General features: G+C 43.8%; 1 protein-coding gene across 1 annotated transcript in view; it reads right to left on the reverse strand.

The window, feature by feature from the left end:
- Positions 1-22,697, reverse strand: part of LOC133965276 (nuclear factor of activated T-cells, cytoplasmic 1-like) — a 58,943-nt gene that overhangs the window by 16,758 nt on the left and 19,488 nt on the right. Inside the window, exons 6-9 of the mRNA XM_062399748.1 lie at positions 21,968-22,108; positions 13,066-13,121; positions 11,015-11,147; positions 3,156-3,821 (exon numbers count right to left, since the gene is read on the reverse strand). Coding sequence (XP_062255732.1) covers positions 3,156-3,821; positions 11,015-11,147; positions 13,066-13,121; positions 21,968-22,108 — 996 coding nt within the window. The remainder of the gene's footprint in view (positions 1-3,155; positions 3,822-11,014; positions 11,148-13,065; positions 13,122-21,967; positions 22,109-22,697) is intronic.

Genomic DNA, 22,697 nt, shown 5'->3' on the forward strand with positions numbered 1-22,697 from the left:
GGCCGACAACAATCCTGTTTCCAGTTTGGGGAAAACAAGCCGGGTTGAGTCTCAAATGCACAAACCTTGAACTGAAGAGGAAACAATCACAACGATGCAATCAGAGCACATATGTCAAACGTCCGAAATCAGCGGAGGCTGTTTTGCGCCCTATGTTTTTCTTAGTTTGGGGGAATAAGGGCCCTCTGTTTCCCAGGGAGGCAGCTGGTAGAAATCTGGCCCTCTGATTAGCACCAGTTCCTTTGCCGTGTGCTGCATTCAGATGTGTTTCATGATATCACCTATCACAGCACCATCTAATGAGACAGGACATACAGCAGCAGCCTTGTGGAGTTGTCTGTGTAAAGTCTAACATCAGAAGTGTATACACATTTGTGTGTGTTTGTAGAGGGACATGTTGTTTGAGATGAGTGGGTGTGATGTCATCAGAATTGCTCCTTCAGACATGTGACAAAGCATGACATCATGTGGTTGTGTCTTTTTTGGGAGTTTAATTAGTAACTAACGAGGCAAACGTAAATGCTGCAGACCGTGTTCTTCATAAATTCTATTGTTAGAGGCACAGATGTCATCTGACTGGTGTTTTGCTCACAGCCAGCGCCTTGTAAAGTACAGATATTGGGCTGTGAGTAAGCAAGAAATGTCTGAAAACGTTGGTTTTATGTGAGTCCCACCATGCGTTGTTTATGACAGTGAGTCAACAAGCAGTGTTGGGTGTTTCTCTTCTTGTGTTGAAGCGCACGTTACTTGTTGCTTCACTTACAGGAGTGAGAGGAGAGACTTGAATCAGGTGAGAGCCAACATGCCACTGAGAGAAAAATGGCTTCCCCAACGTCAACTGGATTTTTGCCATAAAACCTCATTGCACACACCAGAATCCTCATCACAATCTCTCACTGTACTTTGTAAGCTTCTACCAGAGTAGAGGGAAGAGTTTAGCACATTAAAGTGGAGAGTGTGTATGACACTCAGGGGGGTTTACATCTCGGACTCCTTGCATACTAACCAAGCTCCTTGCGGTACAGTAGCTCACCGTTGATAAGTTGAGTGATTTCTCAGGGGCTGCGTAAAACCTGGGCCTGGCCAGAGAGACACATTTCCTCTGGCCTGATGAGAGCCGGAGGCCTCAGCGCTCGAGCGTGGGAGGCACTCCGCTCTTGGGGAAGATCAAGTGTGCTCCCGCAGACTCCAAATCACCGGCCCCCAATTGCTGGGGAGGAACGTTACTCTACATGGCTGGCGTTAAATCACTGCTGCTGTGGTGAGGTCATCCGCTTGTCTTTCCTCTCTAATGGAGCGCTCAGCTCGCTAACATACGGCGGTAATGCATGTGGACGGGGAGCCGGACTGCCTGTGAGCTGCTTTCCAATCTTATTTACTTTAGCTTAGGGCTCATTTGATGGAGCTTGAGATAGAGCCGGGCCCAGGAGCAGCAGATGCCTTTGGAGTATGCTGTTACCACCGCACACTTACCAGGAGTCCAGGAGCTCACCACAGCAGCTTGTGCAGACTTTAGGTGATGCAAAGCGGCAGCAAGTTGAGGTTTTTCATTTGCCTGCCTCACTGTCCTCGGCCAATCAATACACATTCCTGTACGTCCCTAATGCAACTGTAATCACTGACCCAATACACTTGGCCACCGCGCTGGAGGAAGAGCGAGCCTGCTAAAGTGACAATGGATGGACGAGTGGGGAAGAGAAACAAGGTTACATGATTTCACCTGAGTACTGCTATGGTCATTTATTGTATCTTCATACTGTTGGTGTAAAAGGACCTCTTACCAACCTTATTGCAAAACGTAAAATGAGGCTACAGTTTCACTTTATTCAATTGATAGTGAAATTAAAGCTTCTGCCTGCCAAAATCCATTAAAAGAGGAGAACAGAATGTCTATAGAGTTGTGCTAGTTGAAATCTGATTTCCAGAGCGTTTGGCGTCAATGGGAACTCAAGAGTAGAAGTATAGAGACACACAGATAAGAAAAGGAAGAGAATTGAAAAAGCTCAAGATTTGAGGTTATAGTTTTTAGCGCTAACAACAGACAGACATCCTCCCTGCCTTTTGTATTGTGTTTATGAGGGTAGGACTAATGGGACTCATCAGTGCTGACAGATATGCTGACAACTGCATTTCAACTCAATTACAGTTCCACAGCAGAACTCCCCTGGTCCCCTCATGCCTATCACCCAGCCCCCCCCTACTCCCAGAGCTGTTGAGTGAAGTGTGCACACACTCATACGTGATCAGACACACACGCGGCACACACTGAACAAAGGCGCACAGGAAGGCTGATGTTCCTGAGCTCAATGTGGAGTTGTCTACCTCCCCACCTCCACTGGGATGCAGGGGATTTTAACTCTTAAAGCTGGCATAATGCCACCGCTGCGTTCCATGTATATTTATCATAACAACGGGCAGAGCCTCTGCTCACACAGATAACAGGTTGGTGACCTGAGAGACATAACATGAGATGGACACAGTCGTCAATAAACTTGACCATATGGGCGCTTGGGTGTGACTGGTTTCATTGCCAGAGGGAGATGAGTGACCCCACGGACTCCCTTGATGACGACAGCCGCATGGTGCCGACTCCGTGGGGAAAACACGGGAAAACAAAGCCTCTGCCTCCTGACTCCCAGCATCCCTCCCAGAAATATGTGGAGGGGGAATCGCTTGGTTCAGGAAACCCCTATCCATTGTTTTGCTTCCTTCATTAGTCGTTGTGTCAACAGTTTGGTTCGCTACGCGTGTGCCACTGTTTTTGTTCTGCTGCAACCTGGCTGACCTCAGTGCTCTGATGTTTTGACAGATTGTTTCAAAACCCCATCAAGGCAATTTACTGCTTTGCAGAAAAGCAGCCACTTGGACAACATGAGCTGGGCCGCGCGATACACTAAAAGCAAATAAATTGCCCGGGTCTAAATTTAAACAAATCTGACGTACATCCGCTGCCAGAGTTTCATCAGGAAATAGTGAGAGGTGCAGCAGGGTGCGGCTGTGCGTGAGGGCTCACAGATAAGCAAAAGGTGTTAGTGAAGTGTAATATATAACAGCCCTATTGGAATGGACGGTAAGCTAAAGAGAAGAGGTGATCTAATAATTATCAAAGGGATACTTCCAAATACTGTCTGTGCAACTTGTTTCCGGTAACTTACCATCATCTAAGTACATCTGGTCCAGTTCTTGTGGCTCCCGTTTGACTGTGACGGCCATCGAAGGGGGGCTGGCATCCTCGGGTACCAGGCTGGGTGGGCTCCCTCCAGCCTGGGCTGAGCCAGCTGCTGCCTGAGCCTGACTGGGGCTGTAGATCTGAGCGAACGGGCTCTCTTCAGTCCCACCGGGAGTGGAAGGCTGGGACACCGGGGAGGACGAGGGGCTGCCGTTGGCATAGATATGGTGGTAACCACGGGGTCCTGGGCTGTTGAGGTGGCTGGGGCTGCCCTGGGAGTGGAGCATCCCTAGGCATATGTTGTGGTCTGGTGAGGCTGGGTGGGTAAGTTTAGGGTGGACAGGGGTATCCAGAGTGGGAGACACCAAAGGACATGGTGGTGTTGCATGAGTGGGGCTGCTGGGGAGGCACTTGCTGTATGCCGCAGGGGATAGGTCATGCAGGGTGGGGCTGGAGCTGGGAGACGACGATGGAATGGTAGAATGGCGAGGAGGGCAAGGAGGGAAGGCACCAACCAGGCAGGCATCAGGTTCTGCTACAGGCATGATGGGAGCGAGCCTGGGCTGGCTGTAGTAGTGCTTTGAATGCATGGGCCGGCCTGCAGTCCCCAGAGAATCATATTCATCAGTGGGTTCTGTCTTTATTATCGGCACTGGGGGGGAAAAAAGTAGAAAGAAAGGTGGAGATATTAAAGAATGTGCTGGGGATCCACGTGGCACAATGAGTGCACGAGCACGGCTGAGTCAATCAGTGAGCGGGCACAATTGTGGCCACTGTACCCTCCATAATCCAAACAAACAACCACCAGTGGATATGGGCTCAGAGTCAACTTGGCTGACTACTCTAACAGAGAAACCCTCATGTCTTCCACCCACCACCCCTCTTTTACCACACCATGAAAAAAAGCAAAAGAATAGGGGGGAAAGAAAAATGGATGAGTCATCAGTGTGGAAAGCCACAGCTGGCTCTAATAATGAATAAGGCCTATTTTCTTTGGACTTTTCTCCAGCTCTGATATCCAATAAAAGAGTACTTTAAAAAACTGCTCTGCTGCCGCTCCTGCTGCTGCTGCTGCTGCTGCTGCTGCTGCTGCTGCTGCTGCTGCTTGTGAAGCCAGGGACCCCTAGGTTCGCCTTGCTCTCTAGAAGTCATTTTTTCTCCCAGGACCACAAGATAAAGGAAGAGGGTGAAAAATAGGAGATGATTTGATTTTGATTGGGCGGCCTCAGCTCCTTAAGAGGCCGTAGAGCTGTGCCTGTGGTAACAGGAGCTTTAGGCCTCGGATAATGCAGGAGATGACCCCCCTCGATCGTTCCTCCTCCTCTTTCGGATTTCTTGTCCAGCACCGTTTCCTGATTAGTTCTGACTGACAGGTATCATGCACTCCATTTTCACAGTCCAGAGTAGATACTGAAAATATGAGATACTATTAATTAAAAATATTTCATCCGAAGTTGTTGCCTAATGAAAAATTACAACCTCACGATGAGACACCAACTCAGAAGGTTTCCACCTTCATGCAGGTTTTCAGACCAGATTGTATTAATTCAGTTTTTTTTGCATCTGTCAGAGGCTTGCCAGATAGCAGGGGAAAAAACAAGCATATCTTGGATTTGATTTAAGATATTTCACTGAGATTTTTTTGTTTGTGGTTTGTGCCCTGTGAGTGGCTGATAACATATGGACCTAGTATGTGTGCGTGTCTTTATTTTATACGGCAAGCTGCTGTTTGGGATCATTTGGATCATGGAAATTATTTTTTCTTCTTTTGAATATATGGTCCAAGTGACTAGCAGCGTATTGAACTGGAACTCTGACAAACTAAAATAGACTTGGAAGCAATGTGGATAATTTGCAGCTCCTTGATCAGAGGATGAAATTCTCCTTGTTCCTGACGGCTTCTCAGTTTTTAATAAAATGCATCAGACGCAGTGTGAAATGTATCTGTGTGATTTTTATTGTATATAAAAAAAAGAATTGCAAAGACTTTCAGTTTGAAACATTCACCAACTGTAATGTGTGGAGAGGAGGGAAATTACATTAACAAGCTGGCTGTTGTTCATATATAAGTACAAATACACTGACTGTGCCAGCACAAAGCTAATAGGGTCGTGTTAAGACACCCAGATGTATAGCAAAAGCTTCTGAGTCATAATGGACTCACTGTTTCTATTTCCACACATTGTTAAAATGTGTTAATGGGTGTGGTGTGCGTTTGATGCCAACCGTTGAGAGACTTTGGCTAAACTAGCTCCAAGTGACATTCATACAAGGGGAAACAGATGCCAATGTGAATAGGATGTCTGTTTAAGCTGTGTGTTTGCATGTGTACACAGCAGAAGCCGAGTGATGGTAAAAGTGAGGGGGGAGACCAATTGATGAAGCGTTAGTGTGTCGTATGGAAAACAGCCTGTTGTGTTATTATTTTTGTGGGAGCTGGCTTTGAAAAGACGTTAATCGCGCCTGCAGCCTCGGGGGTGCTGAGCCGCCGTGCAGTGACACTGCAGCAGGGAGCACATTTACGTCAGCCCTGTCTGCCCTCAGAGCCCAGAGACCAGGACTTGTGCCTGGGGTTCATCGTAAGGCGAGTCCCATGATGCACGGGCCTCCTCCTTTAAGGCCTAGGGAATGACAAATGAGTCACATGGTGCATGCTACATCCACAGTTGCTTCCCTCAGCGAATCTCTGTCTCTTCCTTGTCTTCTCTTGTGTGAAACGATGGCACTGGGATGTCGGAGTTGTAATGAGGAAATGTCCTAACCAAGTTTGATTATTTTTCGCGATTTAGCTTCAGTTCAGGGACAGATTTATTATCTAAGTTGAAGCAAATTTAAAATCAGATTAAGATCATTTAAATTTGTAGAATCCTGAAAATGTATCTACTGTTACAAGGTATTTTTTGAAGCCACTTTGCAAGGGCGGGCTTCAGTAAAAGTCATATAAACAACCAAATATTTATAAATATCTAAAGATATCAAAGCCTTGATGTTGAGAAGCTAAGTTTGAACCGAAAAGCAAGTCCGTCTGGTCAGTTATGATTTGTATCAAAGAAATCAAAATGTCTGATCTGGGTGATTGTAGCTTCCTCTGAGTGCCCTTTTAGATTTAATTTGGGGGAACAGGGTGAAACAGCAGTATCACAGAAGGGATGGGATGATCTTGCCATTTGCAGTTCCGCAGTCAGAGAAGAAAGGTATATTTTAAAAGTAGTAAATAAGAGTAATTCTTTACATTGAAGTAACTGGTAAACTTAATTCTCCTCTGTGCCCCCTGACTGTGCATATAGGACAGGCAATGATGGGAATCAAAATCATATCAGTTCGGACTTATAGCCTTCAAACTTTCAAAATGTTCTTTCTGAGATCCACCCATGTCCTCTCCAGATTCAAACACAGGTCTCCCTCCAGCTCCATCCATCTGTGCCTCTTCTCTTGACTTTGTATGTGAGCTGAGAAAACAGATTCACCAGGCCAGTCTCGACTTCAGCTGGCTTCTATTTCCTCCCAACCTGTGGGTTATGGCCCACAGACAGTGGATGCTCTGCACATGGTTTTCCCTCCAGCTCTGACAGATCCCTCTCTGTCTGCTCGTATTAAACTGATCAAGCCTGATCGGTGTCTTTTATTGAGCACTTGTTTCCTCCGAAGGGAAAGACCTAAGCTGTCATTGACACACAGTAGATGTGTGTCTGGGCCCGTATCAGTGTATTTGATTAGGAGCGGAAAGCAAACAGGGCTTATATAGATTTGTAAATTATCTTCAGAAGGAAACCCTATCCAGCTGTACCCTTTGGGCAAGTGGGTTTCCAGGGACACATCATATCGTGACACTCATTTCTGATGCTCGTTGGCTGGGATATGACACTGCGGTAAAACCAGGACTCATCCTTTTGCAGAAATGCTGAACTCATCCTGTTCTAACTGCATGTTGTGCACTGACATTTAATATGGAGCAGGTGGTAGTTCATTAACTCAAGGGTACCTGGTGCTCCATGTCCCACTGTGTATGCAATCTGGTCAGCCCAGCATACTGTGGGCCTTAGTGTAGCATAGGTGATTCTGACAGAGCCTGAAGCTGCAGGCATGAAAGTCTCTTTGTCCATTTTTTGGGGGGAAAATATGACTGTGCAAATATATAAAAATGTGTGGTTCATTAACTTTTCCTGTATGTGTCACACAGAATGGATTTCTCACTCCCCCCCTTCCCAAGCTCAAACCTCAAACCAGTGCAACAGGGGGAGACAGCACCCGTTTGCTTTAAGAATAGAACTTGATATCACGGAGGAATCTCCGAACGGCCTGTAAAAATAAAAGGGGTTCCGAGAAGTTCTTCGCCCGAGCCTTCGGCCACTGCCAGCTCTTTTTTAGCGTTTTGTTGTTTAATGTGGTTGGTGAAAAACAGTTTTTTATTTGAAGAGCAACACATCACTTCTCTTCTCACGCAAGAATGATTGGAAGGGAGCTTGGAAAAGCTCATTCCGGGAGCCAGACGAGGACACTTGTGTTGTATGTTCATCACATACAGTCACAGCAAAGCACTTAGGCCTGGACCACAACTGCTTCTGATGTTTCTCAACAATAAATTGGCTGGAGACAACTTTGGCTCACATACAATCAATTTTGAGCCAAAGAAAATTGGCTGGAAAAAACTATTCTGATCTGTTGTGTATTCACCTTTATTCAATAATATCAAATCCTTTAAGTTCTTTTTTTCACTATCGCTCCACTGATGAATTGATCTGTTCATAAAGAAACGTGACCTATGCCCTTACTGACATATTGCACTGCAGAGTGCTCGCTCACATTTCTAAATCCCATTTTAACTTCACAATGCATTATTATGGCAACGTTTCAACAGGTCTGCAGGGCCCCTCCACTCATATCACTGCAGCTTATCTTTGTCTGTCAGCTAGTACGAGAGAGAGCAGCTATGTTTCCGTTACAGCCTGCATCTGATAATAATATGTTATAATTCTGGAGGCAAGGCTGGGAGAAGATAAAGATCTCCTTACATGTCTGAAACAATACATTCCCTATTGAAATAACATGTATCATTTAAACTGAGGGGAACATGCAGCACAGTGAAACTTCTATGCTCAGCAACAGTGGGGTGAACTGCATTTGCATTACTGTCAAAGAACAACAAGGTGGTCACGTGAACCGAATGGAAAATAAAGGTGGCTTTCACCAGCATATGTGTCCAACAGACTGTTTGCTTCATCCTTCCGCTGTTTCAAACAAGTCAGGCTATTTTAAGGGTTGGGTTTTCCTTTTTTTATAGACGAGCAGACACCAGAGTGTGAAAGAAATGTTCTCTCTAAACAGCGTCAGAGACCACAACTGTGCTTGAAGTGGGACAACGGGCCGGAAGAGTCTTTTCATACGAGTGAGCTAAAAAGTGATGACAGCAGAGAGTGTGTGCATGTGTTTGTGTGAAAGTGTGTGTGGTTGTCCTCCTCCCCCTGCACCCTTGAGTACCTGTTGTTGGGTTGTTTCTTTGAGTGTTGACACACACACACACACACACACACTCACACACACACACACACACACACACACACACAAAAACTCACTCAAACTGAAACCCTCACAAGCAAACAGCTTTACTATAATTTCCTCATTCTTTGTTGCCGTATTGGGGCCATGAAGTATTACAGTCATCTGCACCAGAGTGGGTTTACACTGATCATAACCTTTGTACAATATGCTCTGTAAATGCTTTTCATTATGTTGCATCAAGACAAGGAAACACTATCAATATTTATACTTCTATCCTGATTTATAATTACAAGCTGTAATAATACATTAGACAATGATAAATGCTAGACAGAGGAGCAACTCTGCTTGGTGTCACCTCAGTGAGAATCTGCGCACAGAGCCGATCTGCCTCAGTTCTTATCCACATGAGGTAACACTAAACTGTCTAGTTTAAAAACTTCTTTATTTTAAATGCTGTGTAGTATATTTAAATGTGAATCTTCAAAAGCGTGGCAGATCTCAAAATAGAACTCTGCGTCCTGTGATTCATGATCTCTTTGGCTCTAAGACTTGAGTTAATTGTGCTCCTTTGAGAAGACACTGGCCCTGCTTGTGTGGTCCACACTGTACTTGTGGTTTACTTGGCAGCAAAAGAGAGAACACAACAAGTCATCTTTTAATTAGAGCTATGTTTATGCTCAGGGAAATGACTTAAGAGAGACTGATAAGCCTCCACATCTCTTTCTCTGTGGTAGTATAGTATATGAAATTGATATGCTATATATGGCCACAGTTTGTCTCCCCCCCCCCCAGTCCAGTTACCCACAATGCAACCGTTCATCATATAATCAGGCATCTCCTAATAGGGCCTAGCTCCACTTTCTGTCAGAGCTTGATCCAGAATCCCAATCACTTATCTCCTGTTGCCATGAAAACATCTGCTGATAATCTAAATGTCACATCATATTAACAGCTGTGGAGTTAAAACACAATGCATGCTATCCTAGCAGCATTAGACCCATCAGAGACTGATCAATGAAAAAAAGAAACCTTTGTTTTGATCGAATGGATTTCACTGGTTATCACGAAGGGGAGCCGGGTAAATGGAATGTTCTAGTTGGGATCCCTAAACCAGCTGGGACAATGTGCTAGAGATAGATGGAGAAGTCTTTGAGTTGTTCAGATCCTGAATAAAGAAATAAAGTTATAATAGCTAGAGATGGGAAGTAACTAAGTATAAGTAATTTGATTAAGTAGAGTTAAGTATCCGAAACTTACTTTTTTACCTAATTCATTTCAACAAAAATATCTTATTTCTACTCCTTACATGCACAAAACAGGCTAGTTACTTTTGTTTTAATGCATTTGAGTGGAACCATCCGTTTTTGTTTGTTTTACAATTAAATTAGAATAGAAAATATTTGTTTTAATATTTGAAGTTACAGTGGTTTAAGTTAAATGGTATTTTTTTACTTGTACTCTTTAGGTACATTTCTGAGCCTGTACTGTTAAACTTTTACTTGCGTAAACAGGTTAAATTAGTACGTTTAACACAAGTATCTGTACTTCTACTAAAGTTTAGAATGTGTTTACTTTTGCCAGTCTCTGTCACATTAGCCAACAGCAGAGATCTGTGGCTCCACATGAAAATGGGAACTATTGTTTGCTTAGTCAACCTCCTTTTGCATGCATAAATAAAATAAAAGTAGGATGGTTGAAACTCATATCACCTGATACTTCACCTGTAGCCACTGTGAAAAGTCAGTTTTTTAAGTTGAACTCCTCTCTGCACCCTCAACGAAACATTCTTCAAATTCCAATGTGAAAGCCATCTATAAACACTGAGGCCAGGGACACATGATAAACATGCAATGAGGTATTCCAAGGTTTTCAGGTTGCTACATGAACGACAGGGCAAATCACTGCTCGTAGTTGTGTGTGTGTGTTCATAAGGTGTGTGTTTGTGGACCAGGGGGGCATTGTGAGTGACGGGGTGTGAAAGTCAGGTCGCCAGGGGATTGACTCCTCTACATTAACAGAGCTCGGAGGCTCTGTCACTCAGCAGGTACACCTCATCACTGGGGAACGCTGGTCTCACTACAGAATAAACACTCCTCACATCTTCTGCTCTCATTCACAGGCCAAAGCCAAGTGGTGCCTGGCATAACGTTAATAACACAGACGGCAAACCTGGCCACAAATTTCAAGTGGCATGTTGACGGCTGCTGTAAACTTATAGCGAATGGATGCCAAGTCTTGGAGAAATACTCAACATGATGAATGCAGAGTGGCAGCTTCTGAAAAAGCATACATGTCCTTAAATGTCACCGCTTATAAAAATGGTGGGGAAATATTTATGATGATTACCATTAGGAGGCAGGTAGGTGAAGCGCTGGCACTGGCTCCTCTTCCTCTTGCCGTTGCAGACGTAGAAGTTGACATGCACAGGGGTGGATATTCTCTGGTTTCTGTATGGTGGGATCTCCACAACAATAGAACTCTGAAATAATAAGAAACGATAAAGACATTTCACTTTTATGGGATTCCATAATTCTTCTCACTCATCTGATTTCATGACACTCCCCAAATGTCAATTAGTTTTGTATTAATCAAATGATATGTTTTTATTTTGCTGCTGGCCTGCATTGAGGATACTGTTTCCAAGAGGCAGGTCTGGCATCGGGTCTAAATGAGCTTGTCTGAATGATACAGAAGCAGCAGTAGCATGAGATTGCTCCGGTGCCCATGTTTGTCTCTGAGGAGAACCTCACCTCTTTAGCTTTGTTCCCATACAGAACGAGAGGAGAGAGGTAGTCCTGTCTCCCTGTGGAGAGGCTCCCCTGTCCCCCTTCCTCCCCAAGGCCAGACTTTGGCAAGTCTGGACGGATGTGAACTTTTGACTACGTTTTTTCAGACAAGGCAGCGCAGAGAGATGTTGTCTGAACGTTTGTGTCTAATTCCTGGAATGGATGTCACTCATGTGGGGGTCCAAACAGGCCAGAAGGGGGCACTGGGTCAGGAAGCAGGTTTTTGTCGGTCACCACTGTTCATGGAAGCAGTGTGGGGGGGTTGAGTGTTGGGTGGGGCTGGAGGGGTTGGAGGGGTCTGCATTCTCAGCCCTGGTCTGCCCTCCAGATGACGAAAAAGATAACACGCAGGTGGCTGATTGAGTGTTTGTTAAACGTGTACGTGCACATGGTTTTCCCTCTCCATCCTAACCAATGAAAGTTAGCAAGCTCTGGACAGCAATAAAACAGCAGCCAGGAAGGCAGTCTGGACGACTTTCAAGCAGTTTGGTGGCATAAGAGGAATGCCAGTGCTCCCTTTGCTGTCCCTCCTCATTTGTTTGTTATATCTCCAAATAAACACACTGTAGTATTTGTCTTTCATCGACCTTGCCTCCCCTTACCGCCGCCCCCGGCTGAGCCTTGCACGCCTGCTAATTTTCCAGCATCTGGGACACCAGCCATAGCACATCAGCCAGCCCTACAGGCCAATTAGACATCAGAGTCCATATTTACCCTCCTGATGCAACCAAGTCATTTACCTGAGTGAAATAACAGCAACAACAAGGAGGAAAAACAGCCTCAAGTAGCAGCATTTAGACGCAAATGGCTTATTTTAGAACCTGTGTATGTGCAGTTAATTGCCTCAGTTAGCTGACACAAAAAAGGGGGAATAGGGTGGATGACAAGCCACTGATGAAAAAGGCATCAGCATTTCAAAACAGAGTGTCATCACACACAAGCTAACAGGATATTTCAGATCCTGTACTTGACTCTGCACACTGAAAGCAGATTTAACGAACCTTAGCGAAATCGTAATTAACTCCACAGCACGGGCCGGCAGCTTTCTGGGACACGTAGAACAACATATGCTTCATTCTCTCCCCTGATGTTTCCCTTTCACTACGCTTTATATGAACACAATTGGAATGTGTGCCTGCACAGTGCAGTGAGTGAGCTGGTCTATTTCCTCTCATGAAAAGCAGCAGGTAAGAAGTAAGGGCGTAATCCACTCTTGGCTGCATGATCCGAGAACAGATGCAGTGTTTAGGTCCAATTCACCACACCACAACACCTTGCTGTGAACTAAACGTCTGGCTTTGCCGGGAGCCCGTGTAGCACGAGTGTATCGGTATATCTGTGTGTGTGTGTACGCTTCCTGCTTGTAATCCATCCATGTGTGTTTTTGTATTGAATGCATAAACAATATCCAGAGCTTGTGTTTACATCTGAGGGTTTTTGTGAAAATTCCATTCAGGATTGCATGGGCTGATCGTCACTATCTGTGTTGCAGCTTGTAATGCCTTAGTAAAGGTTACATCAGTTTAGGGGACAGATGAGGAGGAGGCAGTTAAAATGTCAAGGGAGGACGGGTTCAAGACGGCAGAAGTTATTTCGGGGAAGTGAACTTACAGATTTGGTGGAGTCCTTGTCAACCTTGGCTTCTGTCTCCCACAGATGATGCCCGTCTATTGACAAAAGGATAAAATACAAGATTAAGTACGGCTCATTATGAAGCGCATCATTAAGATGGACTTTAAATGGATGGCGGCTGTAGACTTGACTCATTGTGGTAAACAAAAGACGATGTGTGCCTTGGGGGTGGGCTAGGACATTACGGGTTTTAGCTTTTAAATAAGTGCAATGCTAAAAAAATGTATGATTAGTTAATCAGTTGACAACAGATTTTTAGTCTTTAAAGAAGGAGAAATTTCAAGCATTTGTTGGAATTAACCTTGAATGCGTGAAGTTATGCTGCTTTTCTCAGTATTTTCAAAGGGTAAAAACTTTAATCGAGTACATTATCACTCATTTTATTTTGTCTCTATAACCCGAGCTTGAACTAGGACAGGATCTTCATTAAGTTTTCAGGCTACTGTAAACACTTTTCTCTGCCCTCTTCACTTACTGCTATTCTTAACTCTGCTCAGTGAAATTACAAAAAAAGCAGCGGCTTTTGTTTGTTCTCTCTCTCCTCTCATCTCCATCTTGTTGTGGTGAGGAGATTTCACTGGCTGCCGTGCAATAAAAGGCCTGTGAGCTACTGCAGCTGCTGGGAGCCTGTAGAAGCTCAGCTCACATTCTTTGGGTTTTTCTCTGTGATTTCATGCCACACCTACAGCGAACAGACGCTCTGGGCTCTGCTAGGGCAATCAGCACCAATTCAGAACCGATGACTCATTAGTGCTGTCAGAAACAGACGTGACACAGTACAGCCTTTGTGTCAGTGCTAGACCATGTGAAGCTACAGCATGGGCACTGCAGCACTGACACTTTACTCTAGTGGGGCAAGAAGCAGCTGTGCCTTTATTGATACAGCAATACGTTCACTGCTGAAATGCTGCACTTTGCTTCAGGGACAGGAAGCCATCAGATAAGATAATCAGAGTCAGTTTCCAAATAGTCCAGCAGCTCTGGAAGATGTAAAACCCTCCCCCCCCCCCCCCCCCCCCCCCCTCCAAAGCATTATGTTTTTCACATCATGCAGCGAGCAAAAGAATAAAGGATCCCAGTCACTGTGAACGGTGCTTGTGGGGGCGGGTGGTCAGCTTTATTATTCAGAGAGTGATCATCAGTAGATATCTCTTTCCAAAAAGGGCATATTAAAACTCATGGAAAGAGAAAAACAGACGGTGAACGGATCAGATAAGGGTTTTCTATTTGAACTGGGGGAAATAAGAGTTGCATATGGAGAAATGTGCCTCTCTGTGATAGAGATGATGTGGATGACTGAGGAAGGGAGGAAGGGTTATGTGCCTATAGAGCTGCCATGGGGTGCAGAAATGATACTGCATATGTGGCAGATGATCGAGAGGCACGTAATGCTGTTAGAGGCTGCAAGAGTATGGAGGGACAATTAGAGAGAGCACAGACAGGGAGAAGGTCAGAGAGAGGGAGAAAGACAAAGTCAAAGATGAGTGTTCCTCATGTTACGGCTCTGGGATCCACGAGGGAATCTCACCCGCCTCTGCTCTGGGAGACTCTCCAAGAGGGAAACCTTAGCCTGCGACGTCAACCCCAACCTCTGCTAGTAAACATGTTTTTCAAACTTCTCTTCCTCTTATTTTCTTCCTTTCTTTGGATCTTTCCTCTCAACCTTTATACCCCTAAATCCCTTTGTTCCAACAAACTTTTTCAATGATTATTCAGTCAGACTTTGCAAAATTCTAAAAATGAGACTGAGTTGGGCTAGAGCCACATGTGGCATACCTCTGCGAGTCAGAAAGAGCCGTGCGACTGATAACCACAGAACTTTCCATTCACTCCTTCTTCCCTGCAACATCTGCAAAATGCTTCTGTTTTAGACACCACCTCCTCCTCCACGCAGCCTCCACCCACACATATGCACACACACACACACACACACACACACACACGCAACCACAGTATCCCCTACCTTTGTTCCGGCCATCAACTTGAATGATAAGGCATGGAAGCACCAAATAATAGGAGGTGTATGGGAGCTGCATCTGGAAAAGTCTTGGTATAATCCAGCCATGATTAAACATAGAATGCAAGCTCATAGACAAATACTGTAGAGACACACACTTACTCTGAGGCTTTGTGCTCAAAGATACAACCCAACAATCTGTCTACTGCTCCACATGACTCACTTGTGCAAATGGGATCCACAAGGACTCACACCAATACAGACGACCAGGCCAACACACTCATTGATCAGACAATAACACTTCATATATAGGGAGAGGCCTCTTGGAGTCATCTTCTCTTCTGTTCTTGACAACACATAATGTTGTGTACATGGTAGCAACACAGCAACAAGTACAAATGGAGTTTGGGATAATATAGCGATGCTTTTACTTAAACCCTGATTAGACCGATCACTCTCTTCTACAGAGCAACAGAAATCTGAGCAGTGACATCTTTGTCCTCACACTGACCTTACAGGCTTTGGCTTTTTTTCTCTTTTCACACTGACAGCCAGAGGTGAGTTTTCCTTCTGAAAAGTGTTGTTCTGGCCACATCAACTTCCATTTCCTAAAATATTCCACTGATATACTTCTGAGAATGGAAAACATGATTCACATGCTTAATTATGGAGGTGAAACAACCCAAATGTATTTTTGCAGCTATGTTTCTTTCCAGAGATTATTTCCAGGAGTATTTCTCTCTTTCCTGTTTACACATGTCAAGTTTATTTTCCGTTTTAGCGCTCTACTGCCGCTGCTACCTGAACTGAGCAATGCTTCAGTAATTTCACTCCTATTTTTATGGTGATTACTCTGTTGTCTATTGAGGAGTAAAGCCAAGAAGGCCAAAGGGGTTCCCCCGTGACTGATCCCAGAGGTATGGCTGCTTCCCCCTCTGAAGCACCTGGTCTCTGCCAATCTGAGGACAGTTGAAATCTGAGTAATGAGGGTCTGCATTGGATCAAGACGCTTCAGTATAAATGATGGCCTGGCAGTAGATTTGTGATGGGTTTATAGTCAGGAAGTGAGTTATTATTGGTGTATAACAGAGTAAGCTTGAGCTGACTTGACCTTTGGGTGTCGACTGAGCAGGACGACAGCCAGTTGAGTCAGATTTCATCCTTTTATCAGGGCTCCGGCTGTTTGGCATTGGAGGACCCTCCAGACTCTTAAATGCATTATTATTAAATATACTATTTGTATAGTGAATAGCGTTCACAAGAAAGATATCAAGGTTGGGTTGTCTCCATGGTCTTTAGCACTGTGTGTCACACCATAGCAAGAGTATGTTGTCCTGGTTTTTGTGCAGGGAATTGCACATGTCAAGAGTCCATGTCCCATGCAGTCAGCAACACTTCAGTAAGATATATCACTATTCTTATAATGCAGTTGGGACATTCCTCAAGACCTGCCTAAGAAATGTTCAAACATGTCAGAAGAAAAGGTTGAGGCCACAAGATAACATAGACATCTCTTTGTTATGACACAGTCATGATCCAACAGATTCCTTTAATATGCTGACAACCCTCCATCCACAAAGGTGCACTGGTCCATGCTGATAAATCATAAGTGATTAGAAATAAACGAGTCTGAGGGTGAGAGGGACACTTTTAGTTCTAATCCAAACAGACTATGCTCTATAACGGGACCATGTAGGTTTAACTATATGCATCCCCATGGACACTGAAAATTGATATAGTACAGCTATAGCTAAATTAAATGTAATCAAGGGTGGGGGGGAAACATATCCTCCTTAAATACTGTGTGTTATGGTTTTATTCTCTTGGGTATTGACACATCCATTTCCCACAGGTAAGGCCTTAGGTGTGCAGTATATTCATTTTAAGGGAGATGTGAGGATAAGCACCTAGGGTCATTATGTATTATGATTGATCGTGGCTCAATATGCCATCCAAATTATAAGAAAGTGTAACTTCTCTACTCTGTAGCCTGAAGCATGGGTGGAGGCTGACTTTATATTGCTATAATGCCAAAACTATGAGCCAAGCTTATACAGGTTATTCTAGCCTGAGGCCAAACGCCAGTCTAGACATACCGCCAGAAGTACAATACATCGACCAGGTTGTCTGGTGTTTAGACTTGCCCAAGCTAGAAGCATTCAACTAGGTGTAAACAGTCTTTGAATGGACTATAACAGCACAGAGGAAAGTCTGTCAGACTCCGATTTGAAGGAATGACAATCCAAATATTCACGCCTGTTGCTGAGGAGCATTCACATGACGAGAGTAACAGCCTGGAGTTATTATTGGGGACCGTACTGTCTTAATGTTACAGATTATACTGTAACTCAGGATTCTCTTAGTCTTGGCTGTAAGCTGGACCAGCCTGAAGCAGAGGTGGATAAGACCAGACTTTTCCCTGCTGCAGCCCAGGCACTGTGGTGCTGCCGAGCTCCAGGCAACGCTCCAATCCGACCAGATGTAAAAACTATCCAGCTCACCAGGGAATTCCCTCACCTCCCCTCTGAGTCAGAGTGTAGGCTTTCCCCAGCTCTCTCTGTCTCTCTCTTTCTCTCTCTGTTTGTCCGTCTGTCTGTCTCTCTTTTTATTTTCCCTGCCTCTAGCGCTCATTCCATCCATGGAAAGCGAGACAAGCCAGAACACACACTGCAAAAGGTGCGCCAGGTATGTCTTCGCTCGTGCTCCAAAAGAGTGGTTTGGGAGAACCAAAACACTGACACAACCTCAACACATACGCATTATAGAAATAACAGAAATCTTGAACCATGCACAACAATGCAAAAGAAGATGGAAAGTTTCTTAAATGCCCAGGTTGTGGCTTTCTGAGAGGTACAACTCTCCGCTGCAGTGAATACAAATTGATATGACCCATTAAAAACACACATCAACAATAATAACTGCAGAAAATAACGTTTATGTTGCAGTACAAACGTAAAAGTGGACTTGAGGTTCTTGAGTATATCATTATTGAGCAGTAGTCTGATTAACTTGATTAGAAAAGCAGTTACATTGATTAAGCCACGGGTGGATTGAATTAGGTTTATCTGTCAAAAGTCCACATCAGGTAAGGGTTGTTTTTTATGCTTTGATGTCTCAGTGCACATAGTCACAGGAAGGATTTCTAAGGAAGCTCTGTCCTCTTTTGCCTCTCCTCTTCCTCTCCTCTTCTCTGTATATAACCTCTGAGGGTCTCGTCTTTTCCGTTTCTCGCCTCTACAGGGAATCCCTTGTGGATGACTCAACGAAAACACTTCCTTCTGCACAAGGCAAACAGGCCCGGAGGCTTCCAGCAATAGTGGGAACACACACACACACAAACACACACATACACAGACACACACACACACAGCAACAAACATACACATGCAGTTTGCATCAGTTATCCTGTGGGTGATGAAGTAGAACAGTGGGGATGGATGTGGCTTTTGAAAAGAAGAGGTCATTATTTTTCGAGGTGCAATACGCTGTCCCATAGTGGCAACAGCTATGAGCTCTACTCATTTGCTACAGCCACATGTGATACATCTCAGAGGGAGACGACACAGTCAAAACAACACAGAGAGGGAGGAAAATTAAAGTGGCAGCAAAGGAGCAGTAGAGGGAAGCTACAACTTAACATGGCAAATAGTTTTTAAACACAACACGAAAACCAAATGTCTTTACCCTCCACAGATCATTTGCATTGGTGAAAGATGGAACAAAGACTTCTGTTTGTTCATTGAAGTTGTTTATATCAATATAAACAATATATAATATAAATGCAGATATCCTACTGCCCTCTTCAAACCAATGTGGATATTATGTAAAGAAAACGTTAACCTCTGCATTCGCACCTCTCGTCATAACAGCTTTTAAAGACACTTTGTAAATGCTGTCCATAGTGCAGATTTACAAAAACGCGTGTATCGGTGTTAATGTGATGAAATGGAGTGTTTGTAAAACGATGTCACACGCTCACTGCTGCTTTTTTGTAATGAGAATGCATCAGAAACAACAACAACAATGGCAGCTGTTTCTTTACGTTCGGTTAGCGCTGCTACCTCTTATTAGGACTTAGCAGCAAAATTTTGCATCACTGCAAAACGTTACGGACTTTCAAAGGAGTCTGCCTTTCCCAATATTACTTGGGCCACAGCGTTCTTCTCTAGTCATTGATGGATCACTGAAGTTGACATTATCATCACCTACTGGCTCAGCAATCCGTCGATGCATATATTAAGGGCCTTATTTCAAAACAAAAAACTCAACTTGGATAAATTCAACTGTTTATTATTATTTACACGAGTTGGATTGGGACGCTCAATAACTTCTGTTGCTCCTTAGCACTGATGAATTTTCTGGAAACTGTTCATTGGAGTCAATTTTAGAAATTGAGCCGCCATTGTGACCTTTGATGGCAGAAACAGTAATGGCTCTCACCACTGTGGCAAAAGCAGTGATTGGTGTTGTGCTGTACAAAGAGCTAGGCTGCACGTGCATGTGTGCTTCCCACTGTGTGTGCGAGCAGATGTCTGTGAGTGGTAATTATTGCAGTGCCATGCTCTGTATTTCAAGGTGTATTTAGTTGTGGACTTTTCCAGTGGAAAATAAAAACCAGAGTTATAGAATAAATCTGTAATATAATTATAATTTTATTGGTTTCTTTTTTTTCCCTCATCCCCATTTGGTCCTTTTAAATCAACAATCAGAGAAATTATCGGAGAACCTTCATGAAACAGCAGGGATCTCAGATTAAAATGCCAAAAGACAGTACTTTGCCATATATCGGAGACATAAATATTTTCCCAGACTCATACGTGCTCATAGATAGTTGCCATTAGTGAATGATGTATGTGTTCCTGTGTGTGCATGAGTGTGTAGGTGTATCTGTAATGGGCTTTTTGACTTAGGAGACCCTGGAAGTGGTGGGTCATTAAAGTTTACATAAAAGCAGGCTAAGTAGTAGATGTACAACCTCTCTTTTTAAGCTCTCTCTCTTTCTCCTTCTCACCACCACAGAGACGGAAAACAAACAACTGAAATGTCGATGGCAGGCACGAGTGCGGGGATCCCGCTAGCGCAGAGCTCCACACTGCCTAATGTCTTTAACGGGTATTGAGGATAGAGGTAAGAAGAACAAAGGATGAGGGAGTGAAAGGAGAGAGAGAGAGAGAGAGGAAACAAGGTATCAAAGTAGACAAGAGAGGAAGAGAGGAGGTGAAAGACTGGAAACACAACATAGAAGGGGTCATGAGTCTCAAATAACAGGGGGTGGAGAGGCAGAAGGTGTTGTGTATGAATGGGCTTTCCTCTCCAGGGCATCCCCTCCATGACTAAGGAAAGCCAGGAGAGGGGAGACCCCAGTTTCCCAAGTTCACCCACCCCCCTCCTCACCAAACCTCCATCTCTCCCTTAACCCTGAAGATGTGTTCACCTTTAAAACAGGCTTTAGCGAGGGAGAAACATCAGAAATTATTTTCTTTTTTTTAGCTGGTCTTCTTAAGTAATTTTTTTCAATAAATTTGGGGAATTAATAATGAGTTTGAGAATAACAAAAGAAAAAGAAAAAAAGAGAATCACAGATGAAGGGTTCAAACATTTTCCTTTAATTGAGACAATAACTATTAGAAGGTGTAACCTCCCAACTAGGAGGAGGGTCACCTGAAACCACAGGGGATTGCCGGTGCAATAAACTAGAGTTTACAAGAAAATGTGATCACCGTGTGATTTGGGAGAAGAAGAAAGTGAGTTACTTTGTACTATAAAAATATGGTGATTTAACATCATACTATAAAAATGGTTTTGACACAAACTTGAAATAAGCGTGTCTACAATCCTGGAAAAGAAGACAAGTTGGACTATTAAATCTGTATTTACAATATATAGTCATTATTTTGTAAGTTATAAATTATTTTTGTTGTGGAATATAAAGATCTAGTTTTTTCTGTTGTATGAACATGCATATTATCATATTTGTGTGTTGTTAGCATGTGAGAGATGGATATAACTGTTTGCATGGTGCAATAATAAAAACAATCCATTCACTCATTGACAGATTTAAAGACGGGTACCTTCTGTTGTCAGGGTTATTTTTGCCTGTTTATTATTTCATTACCCTGATGAAACCTCTTGGTAACATTTCAAATGGTTAAACAGTGCAGTTAACGTGAAGTATTTTTGTGGTTAACATGGGTTTGTGACACAAACACCAAGCAATATAACATCTATGATAAATCCATTATTATTAGTTATTAGGAGAGATAAGAAACATCCTCCTTCAATCCTTCTTCCCTTGTTGCTCATTATCGTCATGGCAGCAGCACTGTGTTTCAACAGACATCAGAGGTTTCACCTTGCCTGACCTTTGTATTGATTTAGTGGGTTCAATCAAGGAAATGATCATTGTTATGATCATGATCTTACCACTGTTCCCTCCCACACAGGGAGGAAATGCATGGCAGACAAAAAGATGGGTTAAGAAAAGAATGGCCTCTTAACATTGAATCAGTGAATGACAATAAGGATGAGGCTCCAGCAGAATGGGTAGAAGAGAAATCTAACGAGCGTAAGGGTTCAGAGGGTTAAATATGAAAGGCAAAAGTGAGTCTGGTGGGGAGAGACAGCAAGGGAGAGGGAGAAAGTGGGAGAGACGTTGCACATGCCCTGTTTGTGATTCATCCCTTAACTTGTGGCGAGCACCAGTGAACAGGCAATGGAAACTTTAGCAAATGTAAATACGCTCTGGTTAAAAATATAGTGGCTTAATGCACACCACATGTGGCTCTCTGGCAGGGCCTGCTGTATTTTGACGGGAGAGAAGACTGAGGAAACGGGACAGAGTCAGAGAGGCAGAGAGACGTTTGAAAGAAATATTAAGAGGGTAAATTAAGAGGCAGTAAACATGTTCTGTTGACTGCTGCTTACCCTGGGCCTTCTCCACAAACACCACCTTCGAGTCGGGGAGGAAGTTAAGACCACTCAGTAGCATCATTTTGCCTCCCGTGGCAGGGTAACTTTCCACACTCTGCTTCTCCACCAAGGGAAGCTCCTGTGCGGAGCGCTGGGCTATTGAAAAGAAACACACACACAAACATATTTCAATATAGCTCTGTGGTGATTTCTATCCACCCCAAGAAGCACAGGTCCAGCTCACAGCCAGTAAAACAGCAGTACTGTCTTAGCTAAACAGCCTTATCAACTTTTTATATGGTGATATCATGTCCCCTCGCTAAGAAGTTTTCAACCAACAGGATCATAACAGGTAGAAACTGGTCAAAACAACATTTTCAGGTTGAGGTCCTTAATAATCCTTTCACATTAAGATGTCTACAGCCAACCACCTGCCTTGGCTTTATCAATGTGGATGGCTAGTCACTTTTGACCTCTGGCTGGGACCTCAAGGGGTAGAAGGGGTCGTTCTCTAACCAGATGGTTGACGGATCTTCCCCATTCCATTTGCAGAAGTGACCTTGGGCAAGATACTCAACCAAACCAATTGCTCCTTAAGGCTGTGCCGTTCTCATAGAAAAAAAGTGTTGCCCATAGATCCACTGTATGCATGTGTACGGGTGAATGTAACTGTGCTGTAAGGCGCCTTGAATGGTCATTAAGATGAGAAAACTCAATATAAATGCAAACAATTTACCATTTAATC

The sequence above is a fragment of the Platichthys flesus genome, chromosome 11, assembly GCF_949316205.1.
Source record: "Platichthys flesus chromosome 11, fPlaFle2.1, whole genome shotgun sequence".
NCBI lineage: Eukaryota > Metazoa > Chordata > Actinopteri > Pleuronectiformes > Pleuronectidae > Platichthys > Platichthys flesus.